At 40.7% G+C, this 19,162-nt stretch overlaps 1 protein-coding gene across 3 annotated transcripts in view; it reads right to left on the reverse strand.

Annotated features, from left to right (window-relative positions):
- INTS9 (integrator complex subunit 9) overlaps nt 1-19,162 on the reverse strand; it is a 71,111-nt gene that overhangs the window by 30,180 nt on the left and 21,769 nt on the right. For all 3 annotated transcript variants that reach the window (XM_052809921.1, XM_052809922.1, XM_052809923.1), the window contains exons 8-11: nt 17,104-17,238; nt 12,041-12,152; nt 6,042-6,222; nt 3,524-3,584 (exon numbers count right to left, since the gene is read on the reverse strand). In XM_052809921.1, coding sequence (XP_052665881.1) covers nt 3,524-3,584; nt 6,042-6,222; nt 12,041-12,152; nt 17,104-17,238 — 489 coding nt within the window. The remainder of the gene's footprint in view (nt 1-3,523; nt 3,585-6,041; nt 6,223-12,040; nt 12,153-17,103; nt 17,239-19,162) is intronic.

Here is a 19,162-nt window from a genome sequence, read left to right on the forward strand (position 1 = left end):
GGGCTCGACTTGTTCCGTAGATAATTAGGAGCTTATTTCCTGGCCTGTCCCTTTCTGATGTATCATGCCAGGCATGTTATTAACGCTTGCTAATAACTAAGAGGCATGTCTGAGTAATTCCCTATTTTCTTCCAACAATTGAGCAGCTAAGCACATCTTTTCATGATGGGCAATTTCCGTACAGGTTACATTGCACAAGCCTACCATTACTTTGAAAAAAATAAGGCAATTCTCCACTAACAACCTATCCAATAGAAATGATCATTCAATGTCTGTTTCTGATGCTCATTAAAAATTCCCTTAAGTGCTAGTAAGCAGAGTTCCTGATTGTGAGGTTGTGGAGTCACAGATTTAGAAAGGGTGTTTACCTAAGACAAAAAGGCTGGCTGCTGACTAAGGCTCTAACTTAGTAACTGGAAGCCTTGAGTTCAAATCCTTGCTCCCTCCTAGACTGATGGTACGGCCATGGACAGGTTATTCAGGCCAGGTCTGCATTAAGACCATTTTGCTTGGTAAAATTACACCAAAGCATCATAGTAGCTAAGCCTACTGTGGATACTCTTTGCATAGGCATAACAGCGTTTCTGCCAGGGAATAAATAATACGTTTGTTAAAGATTGTACTGAAAAGAGTTTATATAGATGTTTCACATTATATGAGTTACATATATAGAGTCAGCTGTAAGATTTTGCCCCCCTTCTGTTTACACTGTTTGTTCCAACTCTGTATTTCATAGATGAAAAAGAAACCCAGCTCCTCTCCCATGCCTTAGAAAAAGTAAGCATTATGATAGCATTAAACCATAACCAGCTGTAGGTACCACTAAAACTGGAATGCAGCCCAAGGCAGTGAGAATTACATGAGCAAAAGGATGACAGTAGCTGTCCCTCACAGGACAGCAATAAGGAATCAAAGGCATGTGCTGAGCACTGGGTACCTGACATGAACATCTTGGTGCTGTGTTGGTGAGCAAGGGTGTCTTACATGTCAGTCATCTATATAAATCTCAATACGCTTTGATTGTTTAAAACCAAACTAAACCAAATAATGCATCTTACAGAACAGAAAGGAGCAATCTGATCAGATATTCTCAAGCGTGTCTAAACTTCAGTGATTTACGACCGTAGGAAAAGCACCAAATGAAATAGCAGCCTCAGCCTTTCTTTACCTGGGTATTACTTTGTCTTGGTTTTGCTATTAAGCCAGGCTTTTGAAAGAGTGTTGCTGTATGCCTAGGGCCGCTGCCTCCCACCATACAAACTGGTTTTGCAAAACAGCCAGTATGTACCAGGAATCAACAACAAAAAGACCCGTTTAGCCCATCACCGGGTGGGGGTAGTGCAGGTTGCTCTGCTTCCCAGTGTCTACTCCACTTTCCAGTGTTTATACAGCAGCTCTAAGTGAGCACCCAAACACACAATCTAAGCTGTGTTAGACAACTTACTATGAAATGTGCAGTACTTACTTCAGATGGCAGCTCAGTCTGAAATGCCTAAAGGCTACAGCCATTTCATAGTTTGGGAGCCACAGGGATGTGCATACAGAGTACACCCTGTCATTTAGCACATTTAAGGCAACCCTTAGGCAAAAATGCAAGAAGCCTAAGAATGGCTTCCTATCAGTGATATCCATGGATCTAGATAAAGCTGTTTGTGCATCTCATGATAAAATGTCCCTAGCTTTGTGGGTCATAACCTCTATGATTTGGCCTTGTCAACCAAAGCCTGTACCTGTAACAAGCACATTACTCCCTCTGTGCAGTGCATTTTGTCACAAGGAAACTGATCTGTTATCTACTGCTGTGAGTTCTTTCCTGGATAATTACCTTGATCTACACATGAAGCACAGAGGAATGTCTAAACAGCTAAACAATAATTTGACAAAATCTCATTATCAACAGGCCTCTGGAGAATATAAAATATCCTAAAAATTAGAGGAGACAGTTATCAGTCTATAAACACAAATACCCATCATATAAAATGGATTAATTAATCCAGTCTTCGACAGCTGCATGTTTGGCTTCTCTTTTTTGGAAGCACTTTCACTTAAACCTGCCAGTTCCAGTGCATATTGTGAACTAAAATTTTGAAGCAATGTCTTTGGTAGAATATAGGCTGTCAATGAAACCAGTGACACAGTGGATCAACAAGGACACCCCAGAAAGCAGAGAGGCATGGGGAATCAGAAAGCATAGCCAGCAGCATGGCTACAGACTTGTACGCAGAGATCAGGCTTTGGAATTGATTTATCGGGGTGAATGAATTTTTTGGTTACAAAACCAGTGGTGAATAGGTGACTTGCCCTGCAGTCTGCATTATTCTTGGTAACAGATTGTACATAATTCACTGTGCATCCTGCCTGAAATGCATTCCAAGCATCTGGAAAGAGCGAGGGCTTCTGGTCAGATCCTACTTCCAAAAATGCCTTTGAAGCACCTACAGATGACATATATGATGGGCAATAGCAATTTCCAGAACAAGTCCCTGGACGAGATATCTCAGAGGGAAAAAAAAAAAAACAACAATGCCTGAAAAAGCTTTTAATCCCTGGACTCTTAAACCTGCAATGGCCACTTTGCACATCTCATCAAACAGTTCTGACCACAGGAACTAAAAGAGTCAGTTTTCTGAGACTGCATGCCCCAAATGGCTCACTGTCTCACAGGAGTAGGATTTAGCCAAAATTATTTCTCAGTCCCATTTCTTCCTTTCCCAGCCTGCCCCTCATTTACTTCAGTGGGAAATCTACCTGTTCCCAGTGGAGAAAGAAAGATTTCCTTTCCTGATATGTGAGATAAATCTGAAGGCATGAGTTATACCACATTTATTTAATGTTTGGCTGGCTAAAACTTCCCCTCAAATTATTTTGTTGCAGGGAATATCCCCTCAACATATGTTGCAGGGAGATTCCCCCCAAAGATAGGAATCTGATTCCTCTTTGCTTCACTAAGATGCTAGCTCAAGTAATTTCATTTAAAATTGCCAGTGACAGCACTCAGTGCTGCAGCTTTAACTTTTTTATATCAAACCTCTCTTTCAAGATACCATTTCTCCTGCAGCAGACAACATGGTGCCTATTTCAGCTAGGGAGGTAGGAGCTGGGATGACTAAGCTGTCTCTGATAACAAGCTCTTAGTTTTACAGACTTTGAAATAAACTGCTTGGACAAAGGGAATATTCGTGGTTGCAGTCTGATAAGAGCAAACATTCAACCATGTGTATGCCAGATAGCCTTCTGCGGGGGAAGAAGTAAAACAGGCGAGCATATGTAAGTTATACGCTGAAATAAACATCATGATAATTTTTGAGTTGAGGGAACACCATCATTCATTCCTCCCCCACACTCCCAAATTAATCACAGAAAGCAAAGGAAAAAAAACCCCCACAAACTTGTATGAATAATGACACAAAACTATTAAAAAGCTGCAGAAGCATTCATCATAAAAACAACAGCCACACAGGACTGTTCCAGAAACCCTCTCACTCTGTGATCTTAGCAAACAGTAAGACCATGGTTTCCTTACCTCAGCATGGGGAAAAGGAGGTTCTGGAAGATATACCTTTGTTTGTTTGTTATGACACAACCTTTAAAAGAAAAGGAAAATCAGCTGGGTCAGAGAGGTGCAGAACATCCTGCAGTTATCTGCTGCCATCTACTGTTAAACTTTTTCTGGAGAAAGCCACTTCCTATCTGTGGCATCAGGTGCAAAATCACCAATTTGTTTTGTTGCCTCCAGCCTTTCTGTTCTGAGGACCAACACCTACAGGACAGGACAACTCAGTCATAGCGAGAGAAGATGCAAGACAGCTGAAAGTAATTTTGTAGACAGTATGTAACAGAACTCCTTTGCTGTTGAAGACAAATTTGTAACTCAACATCCACATCATTTCATAGTCCAGACCTCAGCAGTTTTTGCAAAGCCAAATCACTTGTCAACAGAAAAATTCCACTTGCTTCATCCCATTTCTCAGCAGTGACTTGGTCCTTTTGTTCATTATAATCTAATTCCCCTATGCATTTTATTATTGCAGCTACAATGTCGGTAAACAGCCCCTGACCATAGCATTATGCTCACTGTTACCTGTTGTTTTACATCAATCATTTATTTTTAAAACATAAATATTGAAAGTTGTTGATTAGCTCTAGCCAGACTCCTGATTCATCCTATTACAGGAGTTAAGAAAAGATATTTGTCAGAGGTCTGTGTGATGTTACAATTATCTGTAGTGACACTGTCCTGGTGGCTTTTTCTGGGAAACACTACCCATCTCGTATTTTCTTCACTTTATTAAAAAGCAATAAGCCTGGGTCAAACTAAATTTGATAAAATGTAAGAGATACTTAAGAGCAGGACATTTCTTTCAGCTGACTAAATAGTAGAATAGGAAGGCTGGAATCCCTGAATTTCAACCCCAGTTCTGACCCCAAACCTCTATTTTACAGATGTTCAACCTCTGCCTCCATTTTCACATAAGTGAAACATTCACCTTACACAAAAGTGTTTGGAGATTAGCTAATGTTAGTTTTGACTTTTGAATATAAGCCACTACAGCAAGTAGAACTCAAAAAAATGGTGTCTGAACACTCGGGTGTCTGAATGACCTGGCTAGACACAGCAGACAACAACCCAACTGGCACAAGCAACATCCCTGCTACTTTGACAGTATTATTGTAACAAGAACGAACTATGCAGCTACCACCTCCACTGCTACTGAAATGAAATCACCATGTAAGTACAAACCAAACAATTTTTTGACTATAAACTATGTGAGCCAAAACATCCTGGTGAGTACATTGAAGTTTGGCCAGAACACCTAGGCTTGATTTTCCTACTGTTGTGTAGAGTAACGTGATTAAAATTCACCAGATTTCAATCCTCTTTACAGTTCTCCTAAGGGATCAATTCACATAAGATTTCCAGGACCTCTCTCTTCATTCCTGAACTCCAGACTTAAAAAATCTGGAGCGGAAAAAAGGAAGGAAAAGTTAACTTACTCTATTTAATAATCTAGAGCACGTCTCCATTTGTAAGAATTTAGGAACAGTTACAAGTGTTTGGGTTCTCCTTTGCATGGCTCAGAATCACAGAATGGTTGAGACTGGAAGGGACCTCTTGCGATCATTTAGTCCAAGCCCCTGCTCAAGCATCGTCAGCTAGAGCAGGTCATCCAGGACTGCATCCAGTTGGGTTTTGGTGACTCCATACATAGAGACTCCACAACCTCTCTGCACAACCTGTTCCAGTGTTTGACCACCCTCACAGTAAAAAAGTGTGTTTCTTTTGTTCAGATGGAATTTCATGTGTTTTAATTTGTGCCTCTTGTTCTGTCAGTGGGTCCTACTGAGAAGAGTCTGGCTCCCTCATCCTCACTTCTTCCCATCAGGTATTTCTATAGATTGATAAGATCCCCCTCAAGCCTTCTGTTCTCCAGGCTGAAGAGTCCCAGCTCTCTCAGCCTCTCCTCATCTTTGTGGCCCTGTGCTGGCCTTGCTCCAGTAAGCTCATATCCTTCTTGTACTGGGGAGCCCAGAACCAGACACAGCACTCTCCATGTAGCCTCACCAGTGCGGAGCAGAGAAGGATCTCCTTCCCTGACCTGCTGGCAGTGCTCTGCCTAATGCAGCCCAGGATACTGTTGGCTTTTTTTTTGGCCATGAAAATACATTGCTGGCTCAGCAAAATTAAGCCTGAAAAATCTATTTTGCTTATACAGGGAGACCATCATATAGTTTTGGGGGCACTGGATAAGACGTGCAAACAGGCACAGCTAAAATTCACTCAAGTCAGGTGCATAATTTAATCATCAGTGCAAGTACCAAAAAGCACAGATTGAGTTTGTACGTTATATAGGAAGTGACGCTTCCCTAATTATAGAACATCTACTTACACACGCACGCACACCCTTGTGACTCAAGAAACGTGTTCACAATTCAAATCAAGTATATATTAGAATATGTCAAGCAGAGATAACCTGCATATATCTATTTACCATAGCTGAGTGCGTGAATTGAGGCTTATGAAGCAGCCCTTTAATACCTACCATTCAGCAAAGATCTGGGAGAACTCAAGGGAGCTGTTGGCAACAGGTGAGATGAAATAAAAAGGGACATTGGAGAGTCCGGCAGAGTCAATATACTGATACAGGCACTCCAGCAGATCGTATATTACTCCAGAGGGGTAACAGGGAACCAGCACATTTCCTCCATTCCGGACAGTCATAGCTAAAGGAGCGAGAAAGTAAAAATCAATTAGCAGGGTTCATATTTAAAGTTTTTAATATAATTCCTTTAATCCAAATATTACATAAGGTATAGAAAGAAGCTATTGCATGAATAAGCAGAACACATTATGCATATGAATTGGGAGGAACACTTCTGATCATTAAATACATTTATTTACTGCCTTCTCCAGGCTTAGTGGAACGAACGATTATACTCCATTAGCTGGGGGGGCGTGGGGGGGGGGCACATAACAGACTGAGCACATGCAAAACTCTTGACACGAGAGGGCGGCCTTGCACTGGCACATGAGGATAAATGAGTGACACAAAACACCTTACCATCAAAATAAACCCTGCTCCATCTATTAGCTGTCCACCAGAGGGGAAGGACAACAGTTCACAGGGCTCAGCTGAAAGCACTACACATGGTAAACTGTTCTGTACTCAGTTTTCAGTGCTCTAGATGAAAGGCTGAAGATGTGGTTGTTTCAAACAGCCCTCAAAGTTAGAAGTGTGTGGTGGAGTGTTTCTCCTTTTTAAAAGCTCTAAATATTTCTGTCCTTTCAATATAACAAGAACAATTTAAAATCTCTGTGAATTGTAGACAGCATGGGACTAGAGAAAAATGAGGAAAAGAAAAAAGAAAAATAGGTTTACTCTGTAATTGAGACAGATCTGAGTACAACAGCAAAAGCAAGTACAGAGCATATACTTTGTTCTTTTGGCAGAATGAATTACAAAAATGCTGTACCTTATGGGAAAATGGAAATATTTTGTCCAGCTCACTGAGCAATTGCTGCCTCACTAGGATTTCATCTGTGGTCATGGAGTAAAACCATCTACTGATGTTAATTGCAGTGCAGCAGCAGTAACATTATGCATCAAGGCATTACATAAAAAGCTGTGGAAGAGCCTGAAAACACATATATTATGCCCTGCCATAATCAATTCCTTGACTTCAATTTATTGACAAGCTTTGATAGGGTATGGATTTAGCACATTAAGGGTCTTTTTGCCCCACCTACATGCTCAAGGGAGATTTTTATGGCTGAATATTGAAAGGTTTTATGGAGTCTAGGGAAATGCACAGACTCTGTAGTAGGATTTTTCACATGCATTTGGGTGCTTAACTCCTTTTAGCAGTCAGTGCCTATTACACGCTGCTCTCAACAACAACTGGTGGTCAAAGACACCTTTTGTATCAGAGTTATTAAATGCAGCATAGTGGGTTTATTGCCTAGGTTTTCTCTGGGTCACATACAAACTATACCATCAAAATATTTGTGAATATGAATAGCAATACTTTACATTTTTCTAGAATGTGAGATATTAGAAAACATTCCAGCAATGTGTTATATTATCCCTCTTACATGGGTAAGTCTAAACTATCCCATCTGTAAACAGGATGTGAAGAGAGGAATGAGGAGATTACGAACGATGTTTTCAAAGCCATCTGGGGGCTGAAAGTTAAGCCTCTGGCTCCAGGACCAGAATTTGCCATTGCTTCATTATGCACCCAAAAACTCTGCAAAGAGGAAAGATAAGTACCTATATCCACAGCAGCAAGAATGCTGCATGGGCCAGAGACAGGGAGCATTAGTGATAAGTGGAAAATGCTACGGAAAGGGCTATGTCTGCAGCTCTGTCTCTGCTCTGAACAAAGATACTGGCTGAAACACCAAGGTGTGTGTCTCCATGAAACAGGTTCCTTTTTCTTTCACTCTGGCACCAACTAGCTTCACCTGGTTAAGACGAATGGCTCCCTCCTCCCTCCAAGGAGGCAGGAGGAAGAGCCTTCATCTAAAGATGGGCTGGTTAAAGAATTTGTCCGGGCCATGAAAAATGTGTTTCATTCCTAAGCCTCAGAGTTTGAATTCACAGCTCTCCCTTCCCTGCAGCCATTGGCTTGCTGTGGGAACCTCAAGCCTCTTCTGTTGAAAACAACCAGAAGTTCAAGATTCCTGGGGCCACAGAGAAAATAACAGAGGGTAAGGTCTTGGAGAAGACGCCAACTTGAGTTTCTGTTCCTAGGAAAATCGCAGAGCTGGTTACCAATAATTAATATAAAATCACAATCCAGGGAACGGAGCACTCTTCCAGCCAGCTGCCCTACCCACTAGGCCACCAACCCAGGGCTGCTGGCCCCTTGAATCTCACATTTCTGGCAGCACGGGGATGCACCTTTGTAACTGGCCTGGTGAATACTCCTAGTCACCAGGACAGGAAAGGACAGCAACACGGCTCTCCCACCTCTGACAAAGCTCTGTGTGACAACTTTTCGGTTTAGAATACACTACTCAGTTCCACCGTGCAAGTTTATTTCTAAGTGCTGGGGTCAGCACAGCTGGGCCCTACTTCTTGAGGGTGCTGTTAAGTGGTTCCATAAAGGGATAAGAATTACCTCTGAGCTTCTCCAAAACAGGGATGAAAACCTTTACATGCATATTGCTTCCCATGCAAGCAGCAGGTCCAATCTGGCTCTCTGCGCCACTACGGCAACTTTCTACAGTTGTCAGTAAGAGGACACGTATATTCAAAAGCTGTTTAAAGCCCAATTTATCTCTGTGACTGATGGATGCACTCTCTTGATAAAAGTTGTATAATAATCTTGGCATTTCAAATTTAGTCTCCTTCAGTAGCTCCGTAACAAGTTGTTCAATTTACAACTCACAATGAGATACTTGCTTTTCGAACAGCTGCCACCACAAGGTCAAGTTGGCACCTAAAAAGCAAACTGTGCTCTTTTCTGCTTTATATAAACACATGCACACACACACAGAGGCACGACCGCACACGCACACAAAATATCACAAACTGTCCCTACAGACAGTCTGGCAATTTTGCTGATGATGCCCAAGGCAATGTAAAAATACAATTGCTTTTCTCGAGCTGCAGAGTGCTGGTGCTGCAGTGCTGAGCACAGAAAAAAGGGGTTTGGGCTAAACTGAGAAGAACTTGGAGATGTGACAAAGCATGGTTTCAGTGCTGCACACACTATGCAGAGAGGAAATCATGCATGTGACTTGGTAATAATGGAAATCAGAGTCTACAACTCTACATGCGGGGATGAAAACAGAGATCAAGGTGAAATTTTCACACTTCCATTTCTGTGCTTTGCAACACTTACTCACAAACGTGCCGTTACCTCATGATACACATTTTTGGTAATTTTCCAGTGCCTGCTTTAGAGTTTTTACCTAGTGTATTCTGAGCTTCTTCTGAAGTCCCCTGAACATTTAGGAAATGGGAAAAATATATGAAAACTACTGTGCTCAGATTGCCTACTCTATTGCTTTTCCCAGTAACCAACTGCTTTTTGGACTTCTTTACACATTTGAAAGAAAACTGATCCACTATTTTCTTCTCCTGATGTTGGGGTAGATGTGTAAACACTGCTGGTGTTATGTAAAAGACAGCCCTACCACTACATTATTCATGGCGTTATTTAATTTCTTCAGGTTGCTGTGGTTTTTTGCTAAATACCACTCAAATTCCAGATTCTTACAATGGCATCATTTTAAGCATATATCTTCCTTTGGTCTTTACTAGTTTTCTAATTTCTCTGAGTTTGTCTCATTCAAGATAGAAGCTGGCTTGAAGACCTTCTGCAAAACCCTCAAAATAGTTCAGAATGTTTCTGTAAACCAGAACAACTTGTGCAGGTGAACACCCACCTGTACCTACAGATGTAACACATTTACTTACATGCATTCATCTTTTGGATGTTGCTTTGGCCTAAGCTACATCTCTAAGACTTTGTTTAATTTTTAAAAGCATTTTCATTAACAACAGTCTCACTCTTGTTTATTCAGCATACAGCTGTTGCAGTTCAAGACACGAGTGACCACCAAGGTGCTTGCTAGAGGCAAGCGGGGCAACATGCACCAGTCCTCGGCCTCTCCAGTACAAAGTCTAACATTTCAGCTCAGACTTGCTTCCTTGGTGGCTTAAGGTAAGATGATAGGATGTGACCATGCTACCATCTGTCAGGGGGCAGTAACCCCCATAAAGGTCCAGAAGGGACAGAGAAGAGCAGCACATCTGGATCTAGCACAACAAGGTCACCAAAGCTTATCTGCGACAGCTCATAGGGTAATAAAATTAACAATGCTTAAAAACATTGAAAATACAGACTGTAATACACACACACACATATATAAACACATGCATCACCTAGGAAAGGAAATCACAGGTGTTATGAATTAACACAGCTTCAATGGGAGGTTGAACAAGTTCCTGGAACAGAAATCCACTGAACATTACTAACTACACAAAAGCCATGTCTGATTCAGGAAATTCCTGAAATAAAAATACTTAAAGGCTATGAGATTATAAGGGGAAAGTATTATGTAGTCTTGTCCTGTTCTTCTACTCTGCGCTAGACATCTGCTCATGATTCCTGCTGGAGTCAGGATGCTGGCAGAGAGGATCTTTGGTATAATCCAAGATTACAATTCTTATAAAATGCCAAAACACACTCTATTAATAGGTATTTACACTACAATGAATCATCCTGACCCTGTAACTTGTTTTTTCATATAAACAAAACCCACATAATTTTACCTTGCACCTCCGACAACAGGACCCATGACTCCTGTTTGAACTGAAACTTGTCCTAAACAGGGATATCTGATTTTGATTTAGAGATGCTGGTTGATGGAGAAATCTACCACATCCTTTGTATCATTTGCTTTCCACTACCATGGCAGCCTCATACTGTGACTGTGAGAAAGTACATAGATATTCAGAACCTGTGAATATGCACAAGGATTTTAGAATGGGAAAAAACCCAAAGTATTGTGGTTTTTTATTTCTCCAAGGGTACATTCACATGTAAAAAGTAAGACTAAGAATTGTTTGCACTTCCGTTCTGTTCTCAGCCTTATTCTGCAATCTTGGGTAAGCCACCTAAATACTACAGCTCAAATTTCTCCCAGGTGTGTAACAGGGACCAGAAAACTTGCTTACAGTGAGGATTCCCTGATTTAGACTTCTAATGTCTTTTGATAACCTTTGTAATAATCCTCTTATCACAAGCTTTTTAAGCTTATTTGTAAAAAGTAGTTAGTTTAAAATAAAAGGAAGATCTCTGATAAAAGAACAAGTAATATACAGCAGGACAGACATGAGAAAGTGGTTTGATGACAGAAGGGTGAGAGCACAGAGGAACTGAGGTGGGGGAAGGGGAGAAAAGGAGAGAACAGCACTGGATGTGATATTCCAAACAGACAGGAAAATGCTGCCATTCACACTGATATCACAGCTTTGCAATTATCAGCTTTTCCAGCTGTGAAAGCGTCTGATTAGGTTTTATATTTCTGGGGTCTATAAATATATCTTGATATATTTTTTTAAACAGAGATTGTGCTGCTTTTGATATATTTAAAAATCAGGTGTAAGAAGGGAAGCAGATGTGCTTGTTTTCGAAACTGAAAGTCATAAAAAAGCATGTAAAGATTTTACACTGGCTGATATACAGGAAGGAAATAGTAATATTTCAGCTGGGAACAATATCCAAAACCTAGGCAACACGTAGTCTGTTGGCAGCTAAGCGACATACTTAGCAAACCAAGAGCAGCAGATAATTAAATCTCATTATACCTGTTCCATTCCAAAACATTTTAGGTACAACTTGTGTCTCTCCAAGCACTTACTGTATTAATGACATCAGGAGCACATCGTAAAATCTAAACAGCTAGTTTTATGCCAGAAGCTATAGCTGGACAACTTATTCAATTCCAGGAATCTCAGAATTATTTCCCACCCAAAGCAATGAATAAGATGATAAAATAGGCAAAAGACTTCTTTCAATGACCTACCCAAGTTGCTGCAGAACTCTCCTACCATGCCATCTGGGTTAGCAGTAGGGATTTGTGTAAGACCCGTCAGGATGAGAACATCACTATTTTTAAGAGAAGCCTGGTCCATGGGCTGAAACACAGCACAGTGAAATAAAATGAGTAACATGAGAGTTATAACACAAGGTTTCTCTGCTCTGTACCAAGACGACTGCAATACAAAATAGGTACAGTGACCAAGAAAGAGAACACATGGAACACTTTAAACTTAACATTCCTCCATCTGTGAAAACCCTACTGGAGTTAATAAAAATACATACAACTGTTTACCTGCATACCACAGCCCAAACCAAACAACAGAACTGTAACCGGATCCATCGCAAAGTAGTCTCCATAGACTAATCATTTCATGGCCTCAGGAGCTCAACACTGAAAAGGCAATATTTTGCCGAGGATGTGGCAGTACAGTCAGGAACGGTTTGACACTTGCATTCCTTCTCCCTTCCCTTTGCAAATGAAGGTGTCAGCTTTGATTTCCAGGGCTCACTGTCTACAGGGGGCAGTACCATTTTCCTCAACCATTCAGTGGATTCTCTTTGGAAGAGATGAGATCAGGAAAGGACTTTGGGCTTGAAGCTCTCAATTTTGTGTATGAATCTGAATGCCACACAAGGCTTTCCCTTGACTGTGAAGTCTGCTCTTCTGCCCGCAGTATTACAACCATGACTTTCAAATACTCATTTCAGATTGTTAGCACAGGCCTTTTTAGAAGTCTGGTTTTGTGAAATGGTAAATGGCTACTGCTGGTAGAAAAGAGAAATGGGTTTAGATTCCTTAATATTGATAAATTTTGTTAATTTATCTAAGAAATAATCACTTACGCATATTAATTTTTTAATGTAGCTATAGTATCAGGCCAAACAGACAAGTAGTTCCTTAAAAGTCAGCAGTTGAAAACAGGTGAAAAATCATAGCTTCAACTGCACAAAAAAACCCCATGCAAAAAAGTAGTGCTCCCAATGCAACACCAGAGCTAAAATAAGAGAAAATATGACTTGGCTTACTAGTGTCCCCTAGTGAATCAGATTAGCACTATGCCCTCCTACAATACCTTTCTTTGAAGACTGTGCTAGAGGCTAAGCTATGTCAAAGTGAGATAAATGACTTCACAGGGCTATGACCTCTGATCAGCTGGGTCTACAGTGTATGTTGTACTGACGACCTACAGTCATAGGTACAGTCCTAGATTATGTGGTTGAAGTGCTGAGGGTAGCTATCACAAGCATCTATCCATGCCACGTCTGCTTCCTGGTGGACAGAAGAGTTTATACCTGCACGGTCTATCTTGTGGCTCACAGATGTAGCAGAGGGACTGACGATTAAATGGTCCAAGGAAACAGTGCGGCAACTTGGCGACTGGCAGGCAGTCTAATGTTAGAGCAAACCTTGCTTTTGCGTTGACTGTGCATAAAGGCTGTCACACTTTTTTCACTGAGGTCAATCATTTGACATGTTTTATACCGGCACTTTATTAAAGCAGAATGAAAATGCATACCCACTTCTCTCCATTAGCAAACAGAGTAGATGTCCAGAAATTATACTTAAGTGTGACCTGATACTAAATATATATTCTTGATACTCAAAATTTAGCATAATTCAATCTTGCAAAGGCAAAATCTACTTCTCTCTCTGCAGATGCACTACAGCTATGGTGAAAAGTTAACTTTAAGCCTCGCTCTGGGCTGGGATGCACTTCCCATAGCTACTATTCAAGCAAAGGTGGGCAACTGTAGCCAGCTGCATGGTATTTTATGGTTATTTATTCTTAATAGACCCTCTCTAGTCTCATCAAACAGAAAGACTTCTACCAGAAGAGACTGATGAAGAGATTTCCTCTACTGAACTTAGATGATCACTGTGTAGCTAATTCCCTTGCTCACAGTCCCTCAGTGCCATTCTTAAGTAGTTGAGAAAGACCTTGCTCTGTCAAACATGCAGGGGAATTTCACATCAACTTTGACAGAAGTTTACACTGTGCACTGCCTTGCAGGACCAGACCTGTTACGTGAGATTTATTGCAATCTTTGACTCTACATAGTGTGTCTGTGAAAATGAAATGCCAATAATGCAATAAAAAATAATATTGAATCTGCCTGTGATAATGTACATAATGATTATGCCGTATTAGATACGCATAATTTCAGCTGCTATTGCACTGAGAGGGCTTGCATCGATTTTTGTGGGTTAATGTAAAGAATATGTCTTAAAAGGCTTTTAGTGACATGTCTGAACCTATGCTGTCAACTCCTGTTCTCCACTTCAGTGGCAACAGTGTCAATTCTAGCCTCAGTAGAGGGTGAAGCAAAATTTTCAACAGAAACCATCTGCCAGAAGACAGAAGTAAAGGGAACAATTAATGGTGCCAGACTGAACTCTCAAACAAACTCTTTAAAGCTCTTCAGTTATTTTCAGCAGCTATGAATACAGTCTTGCTGAACCCTTCACTTGCACTTCCTACAGACCCGCTGCGGATTTCACAAGATATTCCTGCTGCTGCATCCAAGATCAACACAACAACCAGCATTCACTGCACCCAGTTTCAGCTAATCTGCACATCCTGGGCCGTGCCTAAGCTAAGCTAACTGCTTCACTTTCTATCTGTTGTTAATAGAGATGGAATTATTACAGATGTACCATAACTCTCTGCTGATTATAGATGTAACCTAGATGTAACTTAAAATTTCAAGAAAACTTTAAGGCGTAATTTATACCAAAGAAGCAATCCTTCCCATGACCGCTAATTCCCACCCGTGCTGCCATCTCCACTATGTCAGCACTTAAATCCCAGTGCTGGCAGAAGGGAGAAGGAGGGAAGGACTGGGTGGGGGCCCAATTTCAGTTAAGCAAGATGAACCTTATCCTGTTTGCACCTTGAGAGAAGGAAATGCTTTCCAGGCTATTACTGTGTATATTAGACAAGATGTAAGAGGAAGAAGCATTCTTCCATTTGTATGCCCAAATAATCTGTGTCTTATCACCCTAAACAAACAAACAAACGGCTGATGAGAGCTTGGTCAACTGATGCCCATTTTTAATAACTACGGAGGGAGTTCCAGAAGACTGCAAAAGCGCTAAGGTTTTACTATAATTCAAAAAGCTCTGGATATGTATTTACATAAAAATATGATGATTAACTGGATATAATTTTTAAAACAAAATGCAGTGACTGGTTATCCATACACTGTTAAAAGATAGGAATTTCATTATGACTGCTTACCATGATTCTATGGAAAAACAGGTCAGACAAACAACTTTTCATCCCTGATGAAAACATGCTGATTTGTTGAACACAATTTTTGACTCTGTGCCACTCAAGATATTGTTATCATTACATAATGTCTGTCAAACATCAAATAGATGAAGAGCTGGTTGGCAGCTCACAAAAACCACTAGTCATTACAGAATCACCAAATTGTAGGAGCTTGTACTGGTGTTCACAGGGATTTAAACTAGAACAAGAACTATCCATTGTCTTCGACAACCACTTGGAAGGAAATATAAGATGATGATGGTATCTGAAATGCAAATGATATCTGGGAACATTTGTGATGTGGTAAATAACAAGGAAAAGGCAAACTGAATGCAATTTCAACTATCTGGTAAGCTATTCCTTCAAACTATGTGTTAGTATAAAATAATGCAAAGTGCAATGGACTGTATGCTAAAAAATGAGGGTCTTGGAGAGCATGTGGGACAAGCAACACTGTCAGCAGAGTGAATAGTCCAGGTTTCATATCTTGTTAGCAAACAGCGTAGGTCCCTAGGGATTCAGGTAGGCTTGCAGTACATTTTCCTGCACTCATTAAAGCTGAAACTGTCCTGTCTAACTGCTACCACTTCTCCTGCAGGTTGCAGTGAGTGCAGATCTGCTGCCCATGGGCTGTACTCTTACCGGCAGTTCATTCACACACCATTCCCTGCCACAGGGAGGTAATTTCCCTAAAAACACAGACTTTACCAGAAGTTTCCAGAGAAATGTTCACCTTTGGAAAATGATGAAGCATGGCCAGTCTAACCTGATAAACTGAATCACTATTTCATGTAAATTAAGAGAAAACACTCTCAGTCACCAAACTACTTCGTATAGTGCAAAGTTTCTCCTCACAGAAATATTCCACTCGTATATTGTCAAATACTGCTGCTGCTCTTTCACTAGAAGGTGACGAAAGAGCACTATGCAGGCCAGTATGAGGCTGATGAGAAAAAGGGATTTAGAGACTCTGATACATTGCATGTAGCTAAGCACAGCCATACTATTAAGGATGGTTTATCTATTGCAGTTGTTCAGCTCCTGAGATCAAGCTTTTAAATGAAGGATGCTCAGAAGCAAAGCTCTTTAGAAGATACTCACCTTGGGGGAAATTACTTACTGATCATGAACCTGACACATTTTCTAAATTATTTTTAAATACCTCCTGCTAATATTGCTTTTAACTATTTTGACAACTTCTGAAGCATACAGTACTGCAAACTTCAAGCCATTCTTCGCACTAAGAATTTATGGATCCAGAGAGAATTAATTTACTGGAAATTACATCTACAGCACTATAAAGACTTTGCCCTTAGCAGAGCAGGGTGGAAAAGTTGGCAGCCAGTTAGCTATCATTTCTCCCAAGGAAGGATGTTTCAGAAGTGATATAGAAGCAGGCTGTGAACTGCCTGTAAAGACTCTTCAGTGAAATATGGATTTTAAAAAAAGTCACTAATGCTCTATTGTTTAACTCTGTCGAAAATTTCCTATTTAAGGTGAAGGAGAATTTCCCAGCTGGTGAGTAAGTTAACATCAAATCAAAGAATTTGATAACAAAGAATTTTAGTTGTCTTTCCCTAGTAACTATTGATACCTGTACACGTATCAGGGTAGTGTGTCTTCTCAACACCTGTTAAGTCTAGACAATTGCTAACAGAGGTACCTTAGTACAGCTTCTATACTACACCTGATCCCAGCTGGAATAAGCCCCTCCCCTTTTTTGGAGCAAAGACACTTCACCCTGTAGAAGACTAACAAAAGTCAGAGGCTGTACCTGAGGGTGTGTTGTAAGTAGAGAAGATCCTGAAACATAGGAAACCTTTTCATAGTGTGACTGGATAATCCAATTGGAACTTCCAAGAGCGTAGCCCGAGCTGAGAGGGGTGACCTGCACAGCACCAAACAGCTCCTGAAACACACAGCAAGAGACATTAATTTGAGTGAGCCCCCGAGAGAAGTCAAACAGGTCATTTTATCATCAGTGATATCAATTTTAAAAGTAGTTCTGCTATTCAAAGCCTTTATGAAGCTAGTTTCCCGAGCTTTATGTCTGCTGTTTTTATTTACCCATGTCTAACAGGACACATATTCTGAGAAAAGCTTTTCCTGAGGTAGGACCTTCATAAAGTCTCTCTTCCATGTGAATTCTATGGCATCTGGCTGAGTTCACACGGAGCCGTAACTCTAAATGGAGGAATCAGCTGGGGTTTTGATCCTCTGCCTGCCTTTGCTGTACTGAAAAAGCTTGTAGGAGCTTTACATCTTTGAAGACTCTATACTCCCTTAGTCAAATTTTATTGGTATTGGCCAGCAGGAGAGAAGGAAGGACAAGTAGTTCCATACTGATATAAAACTCTGTTTGGGTTACACTTTTTGCTGTGGAAAACATAAACTTAACTTCAAACTCACTCACTTTCTAACTTTATTTCTTTTTAAATGCTATCTACTGGTGATTTAGAAACAACACTGTGCAAACCCAATCCAAATTTCAGTTTCAGCTCCAAGCATAAGCAACCTGATGTGGTCTGCTTTCCAGGTGTCATTAGAAAGTGTACTGCTTTATCTGTATACAGTAATGTGTTATACTTGTTTTGAGAAAGGAAAATAAGCCTCCATATATACCTCGCTAATGTGATCTACTTTCTGGTTACTGAATAATGGAACAAGCATCTGATTCATGCAATACTAATGATTTTTCTAGTATGTCAATACATATTTGGATGCCTTGCAAAACAAGGCAGAGCCTCCATCCATCAGAGTGTGTAAACCAAGGCTCTAGATTCTGCTGATATGCAGACATGTAAAATGGACAACAAGCCATTCTTGATGCTGTCACCCAGTTTTGGGTTTACTGGCAAATTAGGGTCCAATTATTTTAAAAGTTAGCTTTGGGAAGAGATAAAATATGTCTCTTTTCCCAGTAACTATAAAAGAACGATTGGCTCAGATGCACAGATCTAAAATTAGGCAAGATACATCCACACCGTGAGGATAGTTGAAAATGAACAGTAACCACCCGTGGATACTGAGGAGTCCAAATGCCTTCAACCCGTCCAGTTGCTAGACAAAGCTCCAGCTGTTACTTATGTCAGCAACCATGTTAGTGGTGGCTCGGGGTCTTTTTTCACCAGCTGTAATGCAGCACCACAAAAACCCAAATCCACCAAATTTAGTACACAGCAGCACTGGTTACTGTTTCAAACTGTCTTACACATAAACGGCAGTCTCCAAACTTCAGTGGCCCATTGCTTAAGAAAAAGGAGCAAATAAAAAGCTTTGAGTACACAACTTACTTTAACCCACGTTTTTATTTCTTACGGCCCTGAGCAACAATAGCAGGTATCATGGCCCACATGCTGCCTACAGGCCATAAGGGAACAGTGTATCTGCAGAATTGTTGGTTCAGTTCATTCTAGCAACTACAATGGATTATAGTCAATGGCTTTATAGACAACAAATGTTAGCTGGGAACCCTGGGAAAGGAGTTTTGGAAGTTCAGGTCGAACCATTAGGTTTTGTTTACAATCCCTAATTTGCAGTATAAAAGAAAGTGGAGGCTAAAGCACTCAGAAGATTCCCAGAAGTGAGATATGGTAACTCAGAAGGGGATGCGGCTTACAGACAGAGAGGATACATTCATTTGGTACATCCTCCCAGCTCTCAGTGGGCCAGCCATCAACTCCAAATTTGAAGGTATGCTGCCTTAAAATTGGCCTCCCCAAGGAAAAGGAGAAACAAATGGATACTCCCTGATTTCACCAAACAAGAACCCTTCCTGAGAGGCAGGCTGAGGGACATTCAATATAATCTTGTCTTGTTTTCCTAGGCTAGGG

The sequence above is a fragment of the Harpia harpyja genome, chromosome 15 (assembly GCF_026419915.1).
Source record: "Harpia harpyja isolate bHarHar1 chromosome 15, bHarHar1 primary haplotype, whole genome shotgun sequence".
NCBI lineage: Eukaryota > Metazoa > Chordata > Aves > Accipitriformes > Accipitridae > Harpia > Harpia harpyja.